Source organism: Protomyctophum bolini (assembly GCF_963924005.1).
Source record: "Protomyctophum bolini genome assembly, chromosome: 18".
In the NCBI taxonomy this organism is placed as follows: domain Eukaryota; kingdom Metazoa; phylum Chordata; class Actinopteri; order Myctophiformes; family Myctophidae; genus Protomyctophum; species Protomyctophum bolini.
This window is the reverse complement of record NC_137879.1, coordinates 19,522,507-19,531,495: the sequence shown is the minus strand read 5'-3', so window position 1 is coordinate 19,531,495 and position 8,989 is coordinate 19,522,507. Positions and strand designations below refer to the sequence as shown.

Genomic DNA, 8,989 nt, shown 5'->3' with positions numbered 1-8,989 from the left:
AGAAACATAGCAGTAGCAGTATGAGTCCTGCATAGACATTGAACAATCAGATAGAACACTGCATATCAACCAAAATCAGTGCGTTGCCAACTTGCCATGACTATTGCCATGATTATATCTCAAATGACCATACATGGGGTCTGTCATGATTAGCCCATTGTCTATGACTCACAGAATACTTGACATCACTGCTGACCATTTTCCAAAGCATGGATCCAGTCATTCATAGTCACAGGGTGAGGCCAGGGTGGAATCAGCGTGGGGTCAGCGTGGGGTCGAGGACAAAAAAGATGTTGGTGATAAGGTGGCGGCTATAAAGATGCATGGCTACTTGTAGAGAGGCTGGGGAATTGGGAATTGGCTTTACTAAATTGGGACTTGAAGGGGGGTAAAATGTTTTTCTTTTGTCTTGAAGGGGCATGTTTTGCACAATAACATAGTCTTTTCATTAATTATGTCTGCCCGTGATCTCTGTGATTTATACGTTTGTTTACCTCAGTCACTGATACTAAATCTGACGTTAAATTTTTTCTATGAACCTGTGACTTGACACCCATACTGTTATATCTAATATTTGCACCAAAGATTCATACTGTATGAGAGTTTGGTTTAAGCCAGTGATGTAATTGTAGCTGAAATTCATCAGTGCACAATCACTGAACTGGATGCGTCACTGCACAAATATCAACTCCTTTCAGTTCCAGTTTAAAATGAGGGTTGGTCTTAATTTAACATTTCATATCCAACAAGAATCATTTTAGGCCATTTTATACATACTAACTACTAGACCGATGCCCTTTGGAACCAGTCTATAAGGTCAGTCGTCATATTGACGTATATATTTGGGCATAAAAGGTACATAGACAGCTGGGGCGCCGATGGCCTAATGGACGAGTCTCATACTAATGCAGCCTGTCAGCGAGCCGTCACCCTCTGTCGCTCTCCCTGTATGTGGATTATTTGAGTGGTACAGCCACTCCAAGGAACAGCAATGTCCCTATGTCCATCCATCCCTATGTCCGTATGTCCCTATATTTAGGGTATCAATAGGGGCAAAAGTGGCGCTGTTGTGCTAGAAAGATAGATAGATAGATAGAGATAGTGTTGCACTTTTGCCTGCTAATTACAATGTGAAGCGTGCATGAGAGATGGAGGAGGGTGGAGAGAGAGAAAGAGAGAGAGTTGTCTGCTAATTCCCCATTTCCCCCACACAGTAAAGGTGGTTGCACACTGGATGCGTTTTTCAGAAAAAACTATGGAGAAACGCTGCTAAAAATCTGAAAAACGCGCTCTGTGTGCAGGGACCTTAACTCTGTAATTCCTCGACCGTCTCGGACGCGGGGCGGCTCTCCAGTACCGGGCCGGCACCCTGGGCGTGTTCCTGTGGGTCTGGAAGTTCCGGGGACCCCCACACAGAGTTGCACCACTCAGTTCACACGGGTGTGATTTCTTAAATAATAATAATATTAATAAAAACATATACTGTATTATGGTACAGAATAGATCTATAGAGATTTGGAGATTTATATAGACTCAACGGCCTACTCAGGAATGATGCAAGGAATTGTTGAGGTGTCAAATGTCGTGCAAACATTGTTATCATGAGTCACCTCCCCCTTTTTTCTGGGGAAAGACCTACATGCATATTGCGTGTCCTTCCTTCCTTAAATATGACATATGCATCCTGTTTCCCTTATAGCCAGAATTTTAAAGCCCCTGCTCATAATTTCTGTGAAATTGGTTCTTCGTTAGCGATTCAAATAAAAAAATGATATGTTGCAAAATTCACAAGGAACTGGAAGATTCGCTCAAAATACACTCACCTCAGTGGTTCTTGTATGTTTTACTGAGGTCAAGGATTCACTGTAGCTGCCCCTCGATTGATGAAAGAATGACAAGTTTGGGTGGTCTCGACGGGTGTGTTTATTGTTCCAACACCGTGAAAACTATAAGGATATAGAATAAATACAGTTACAATCGAATAATCTCATATAGTTTTCAATCTATATGAAAAGGGGAAATCACAATTTTATACAATATGTAGTGGGGTCCCTGCTTCATCTCTCTCAGCTAGCCTAGAGGGTCCTTGACCTGAAAAACATTGAAGACCCATCATATATGGAGATACTTTCTCATACTAATGCAGCCTGTCAGCGAGCCGTCACCCTCTGTCGCTCTCCCTGTATGTGGATTATTTGAGTGGTACAGCCACTCCAAGGAACAGCAATGTCCCTATGTCCATCCATCCCTATGTCCGTATGTCCCTATATTTAGGGTATCAATAGGGGCAAAAGTGGCGCTGTTGTGCTAGAAAGATAGATAGATAGATAGAGATAGTGTTGCACTTTTGCCTGCTAATTACAATGTGAAGCGTGCATGAGAGATGGAGGAGGGTGGAGAGAGAGAAAGAGAGAGAGTTGTCTGCTAATTCCCCATTTCCCCCACACAGTAAAGGTGGTTGCACACTGGATGCGTTTTTCAGAAAAAACTATGGAGAAACGCTGCTAAAAATCTGAAAAACGCGCTCTGTGTGCAGGGACCTTAACTCTGTAATTCCTCGACCGTCTCGGACGCGGGGCGGCTCTCCAGTACCGGGCCGGCACCCTGGGCGTGTTCCTGTGGGTCTGGAAGTTCCGGGGACCCCCACACAGAGTTGCACCACTCAGTTCACACGGGTGTGATTTCTTAAATAATAATAATATTAATAAAAACATATACTGTATTATGGTACAGAATAGATCTATAGAGATTTGGAGATTTATATAGACTCAACGGCCTACTCAGGAATGATGCAAGGAATTGTTGAGGTGTCAAATGTCGTGCAAACATTGTTATCATGAGTCACCTCCCCCTTTTTTCTGGGGAAAGACCTACATGCATATTGCGTGTCCTTCCTTCCTTAAATATGACATATGCATCCTGTTTCCCTTATAGCCAGAATTTTAAAGCCCCTGCTCATAATTTCTGTGAAATTGGTTCTTCGTTAGCGATTCAAATAAAAAAATGATATGTTGCAAAATTCACAAGGAACTGGAAGATTCGCTCAAAATACACTCACCTCAGTGGTTCTTGTATGTTTTACTGAGGTCAAGGATTCACTGTAGCTGCCCCTCGATTGATGAAAGAATGACAAGTTTGGGTGGTCTCGACGGGTGTGTTTATTGTTCCAACACCGTGAAAACTATAAGGATATAGAATAAATACAGTTACAATCGAATAATCTCATATAGTTTCACTACTAAAATCTGTGCATTAAACTTGTCACTTCAGCAGTACAATCAACAATAAAAATGGTTAATTTATGGTCAATTATAAATACAGTGATACAAAACTCAAGTCATTTCAATTATAAGACAAGGAAAATGCACAATAACCAAAAGTACCACAACCAAACGAAAACCAAACAAATACAATCATGAACGATATACTCCAAATGGAAACTAGACAAATAAATAATCATGTATACCTCACTCCGCGTATCGAGGGTGCTAAAGGGCTGCATAACCAACTTGAACCTCAGGGCACATCAACAGTCACCGATGGTCACATTTACACAGTGTGACGGACAGGCACTGTAGACAATAGACAACTTCAGTCACTAAAAGTTCACTACCACTGCAAATGTCACAGGCTTCAACGCTGCTGCTTAATCAATAAGAATACAAACATAATAAGAGTCACATAAACAGTCAAACATTTCATACCGTGTGGTCTGGTGCAAACACACACACACACACACACACACACACACACACACACACACACACACACACACACACACACACACACACACACACACACACACACACACACACACACACACACACACACACACACACACACACACACACACACACACACACACACACACACACACACACACACACACACACACACACACACACACACACACACACACACACACACACACACACACACACACACACACACACACACACACACACACACACACACACACACACACACACACACTCTCTCCCTCTGCTCACTCTGGAGTCTGGCTGTGTGAAATGAGTCTATGGGTCTGAGGTGAGTGAAGCTAACAGGCTTCAGCTATATATGGATAGGTAACAGGAGGTGTCAAAGTAAAAGTATGCCAAATTACAAAATAAGACAAACAATAAATAAAGAATAAACAGACTTCAAACTAAAGAAATTATTGCAGAACCAACTGTCACTGGCAGTTACAAGGAATAAAGTTAAGCTTAGGCATAGTTTTACTGACGTTACATTTAGGAATACCTGGTGGCAAGTGGATTTGACCTGGGACGAGCGTTCTTGTATTCACAGCATTCAATACAGGAATTTCACTTTCATTTTTGGTATTAAATGAAACAGAACACAAATGTGGTACCGCCTAAGAGTTACATTGCCAATTAATTTACAAATGAGAGATAAAAAACAGTTTACATTTACATAAAATACAAATGTTCTTTTGTGAATCTTTGCGTAGGCCTACCTATCGGGCCATATAAGCAAATGCACAACTGGCCATAGGCTATACTCAGTGCCAAAATAAGATGAGTAACTCTGGCAAGAACGTGAAAGCTAGGGTAAAGGACATGAGGTTATTGACACACTTCTATTGACTGTATGACAATGATCGGAAATCCCAAAATATCTTCATGGACGTGGACTATATATATGCCTATAAATTTAAGCCTTAATTCATAGACACTGTTCACTTGAGTTGAGGTACATTTTTGAAATACTTTCCTTGAGGAGTGGCTTACTACAATGAACATCCTGATTGGTAAGTGGAGTAATAGTAAACTGTTGCCTGTGCAAGCCTAGAACCTCCCTTCAGTGGCCCACTAGCTACACTGGAGGAGAGCCTGAAGGGGGAGGTAGGACCACGTGCATTTATTCTAGCCTACTCTGATCAGTTCATATCAACGTTTGGTAGGTGATTTACTGAATTTATTTAGGTTATTTTAACTTAGAGAACATCAGTAGGCCTAGTCTATATATTCAAGCTATTTATCTCTGGCTAATGATGCTGAGTCTTGACTTGTATTAAGTTTAGATTGTGACTGTGAGTCTAATTTATGAGTAGGCCTAAAGTAGAGACAAACGGTTTTAGTAATTTTGCTATGTTTAACCAGGACGTTTCATGTTACTGCAACTATTCTCAACTAGGTCTATAGTCTACTAGGAGGACGCCCATGAATCTATTTTAGCCTAGGGGGGGCAAGCCTAGGTTACTGAGGTCAGCAGCACTAGCGTTGTGACTGCTGATGAGACTGCTCGCATTGTTCCTTCGAGGGAGACTTTCATCTTCTGCCAGCCAATGAGCGCTGTCTTCGATTCATACCGCTGTGGCGACTAGACTGCACGCATGGTCGGTACTGAGTCTGTGACTGACACAGATTTCTTGTCTCTCTTGCAGTTATTGTTATTACGTGCAACATGGCCACCTTCGCCAAGAGTGCACCTGTACTGGAGCTGAAAGACGATCATACAACACGTGCTGCGGAGCAAGCACTGCAGTTAATACGCAAGATCTTGGAAGAGATTCCCGAGACGTACAAGTCCTGCATAACTCAACCGGATGTAAGCAACAAAATGCATTTTTCCTCCTCTTCTTGTATTGTTTAAGTTAACCTGGTTGTATAGGCCTGGCTATCTATCTCAGTCTCAGATGTAGGCCTAGCCTATGTTTTATTGATCTTTTTAGAGTAATTTGGAGATTTTAGACTGACCTGTCCATTCTCAGCATCAAGAGATAAGTAAAATGAAAATGAAAATAAAAGCCTGCGGGTACCGAAGCTAAGAGAGAAGCTCCCGTGGCCGTGATCTAAAATCTCCGCGCAGATAATTGCGTGCGATGCTTATTATGTAACTGTATAACACACAAGCGTTCATGTTGTAGCCTAGCCCTAGGCTATATTGTAGCCCATTTTCAGCAAAGCAATTAGTAATTAATATATGTTTTGGAACTATACATATTGATAGATTTTTTGATTGATTGAAGTATTTATTAACAGTTTGCAGAATTACAGTAGCCTACATTTAAAGTACAACTCAATAGAAAAACTGTCAACTGTGAGTGGACGACACCATAAAGTATAGGCCTATTACACTTGTTTAGAGGGTCCACCATTTTCAATTCATCATAACATTTAGAGACGTAAAATATACACTTCTGTATTAGCCTAGACTACAATAATATAAATATAATATTATCACACCCTCATTCACACAGATCACACCCTGTGATCACTGTTATCTCTGCAGTGGTAGTCTATATCCTCTGTAGCCTATAGGCTATAATTTGCTTATTATCAAAAATAAAAAGTATTGATGGTTTAAAGGGATATTTCACTTTAAAAAACTTGTATAATTCCATTGTCTACTAGGCTTTTGTGAGCACCCCTAACAATTTTAAGTTGATTGATTCAGTATTTAAATATTTGATATGTTTATCAGGCACGCCCCCTTCCTATACAAACCCCTAACTTCAAACTTCATTTTAACCATGTTACATATATTGAAAACACCCGTCCTTGGTAGGACAATATCAGTCAGAAGGTCCTTGGTTCAACCAAGGACAGGTGTTTTCAATCTATATGAAAAGGGGAAATCACAATTTTATACAATATGTAGTGGGGTCCCTGCTTCATCTCTCTCAGCTAGCCTAGAGGGTCCTTGACCTGAAAAACATTGAAGACCCATCATATATGGAGATACTTTACTGGTCGTGTTGTAGGCTACAGATTACTGTAACTATATGGCCTATCATTTACATATTTAATTCCAATTCCATCTAATACAGACTTTTAACCTCAACTCAACTGAAAATGGGAATTTGGAGGTTATGGCAGTAACTATTGGAATCCCACCCCCTCCTGTACTCAAAGCCCTAACACAGGACTTTACTTTGGTAAGACATTTTTTATTTACTCCAAAGTAACAAAACATGTTTTCAGTTTAATTTTGTCTTATTCTGGCTCCCATGAAAATGTATAACAAAATAATGAATGCAAATGGCTCTTTTTAGGAGACGAGTCTGAAAAGGATGTCTGAGGGTCTTCAGCTGCACCAAGCATTACTGAATGAAGTCTTTCCTCGGCTGAACAGCAATGAGCGAATGGATGGCCTATTGTCTGACATCAGAGACCTTCTCAGTCAGATCCACACGGTAACAGATATTTATTGTTTTTCATAATGTTATAAAAGAAAAACTGAATTATATGAAACCAAGCCAGACTTTGTTTCGAGGGAGCACTTTGGTGATATGCTATTGTGTGTGTGTGTGTGTGTGTGTGTCTGGCAGATGGTGAAGCCCCATGTTCAGCCCACTCTGAAGTTAAGCCTCCCGGACCCTGGAGGATACGAGGTTCAGGTGGCCACACACCTCGCCCTGGTGCAGCTAAGGTCCTTTGGGTGTGATATGGTGCGCATCCTGCGCCATATCACCGCTGACGAGGACATGGACTGTTAGTGAAAGGCTCTAATGCCCACAAGTGCTTTTGGCTCATGTCCAAAATGTGTCGCATTTCGCCATATTTTAGCATGGCATTTATTTATTGAAAACATGTATTTATGAAATCCTATTTATTATTTTAGCTAATGTATTTATTTTCAAGATGCTTTATTTATTAGAACGATACTAAAGCTGGACTTGCAGGCAAAGTGATGTCCTTTAGTAGCATTAATAGTATAGGCTAGCATTAGGATTGCTTGCCAATTTAACCGTGTAACAGGTTAACCCAATCAGGCCCGACATCGAAATTAAAAAAAAAAAGGTTTTCTAAATCATGACAATTTTCTGAAAGATTTGAGGCACATTTTAACGATTTTTCAAAAATACCGTATAACATAATGTTTAAAACACCAAAAGGGGTTCCTGCCCAAAATGGGTTAAATCCATCACAGTAGTGTATAATTGTTTAGTCATCGAGTCATCATGACTGATTCATGGAAAAAAACTTTTTCACATTTTCATTGTATTTATTTATTTACTGTATAGAAATTGTAATGATTGAATCAATCAAGAGTAATTGAAAGTGAAAGAACTACATTGTTTTTTATAATTGTGTGAAATCTTTAAATCTTTTGAATAAATATATTTTTATCACAAAAAGTGGTTAATTTTTTTTAATACAAAATGATGGTAAAGACCAATCAATATTTTAATTACAATTCAGATATGTTATTAAATTATAAATTCATGCAAAGAAATTATCGAGTAGACTATGTACCAAATAAAATGTAACTGCTTGAGAAACACATTTGATGTGGTGTGTAGGTACAAGACTATCGATCACATAATTACAATGTCCCCGGTTTATTTTTGAGTGGTGCAACCACTCCTACAACCAGCAATGTCCGTGTCCTCCCGCAGTAGGGGCGTTGTTGTGCCAGAAACAGAGAGAGTGCTGCAGTTGCCTGCTAATGAGAGAGAGAGAGAGGGGGGGTCGGGAGTTGCACCACTGATTCTTTATTGTGGTTGGAGATCAGTCTTCCTGTCTCTGCACTCAGTTTCTCCATCAAACTTACTTGTCTAAATGTAAAACAAAAAAGGCCTGAGAATACATATAAAAACACAGACAATGGAAGATAAAAGGAAAATATCGGCTCTTGCATCATAATCAGGCGCTTATTTTACCATCACCAGACACCACATCACCAGACAGTGATTTCCTGAAGTGTTGCAACTCCAATTCACATAAGGATTTACTGCACAGATGAAGGATTCTCCAAAGTCCCAGCTAGGGATTAGGTGGTGGTGTGTCACAAACATGTGATCAGTCAGATGATAGTGTGCCATTATAGTCACTGATCTTATTTTCAGTGTTAATAGGTCATTTTGCCAACCTGCCAGTGATTACATCACAGTGACCCGTAGCCCAAAATAGTATAGAACCATAATGTATCATGTGATTACTGAGAGGCAGGTGACATGGCTCATGACAAGTATACAATTGAATAGTGTCGATTTAGTCATGAACCCATTTAGGACGGG

The 8,989-nt window shown here is 40.1% G+C and overlaps 1 protein-coding gene across 1 annotated transcript; it reads left to right on the top strand.

The window, feature by feature from the left end:
* Positions 1-5,430: 5,430 nt before the first annotated feature.
* Positions 5,431-7,948, top strand: csf3a (colony stimulating factor 3 (granulocyte) a; the record flags this gene model as incomplete). Its single annotated transcript, XM_080788993.1, has 4 exons — positions 5,431-5,574; positions 6,797-6,904; positions 7,022-7,162; positions 7,298-7,948. The coding sequence occupies 4 exons, from the start codon at positions 5,431-5,433 to the stop codon at positions 7,463-7,465; spliced, it is 561 nt and encodes a 186-aa protein (XP_080645119.1). The 3' UTR covers positions 7,466-7,948.
* Between the last annotated feature and the right edge of the window lie 1,041 nt (positions 7,949-8,989).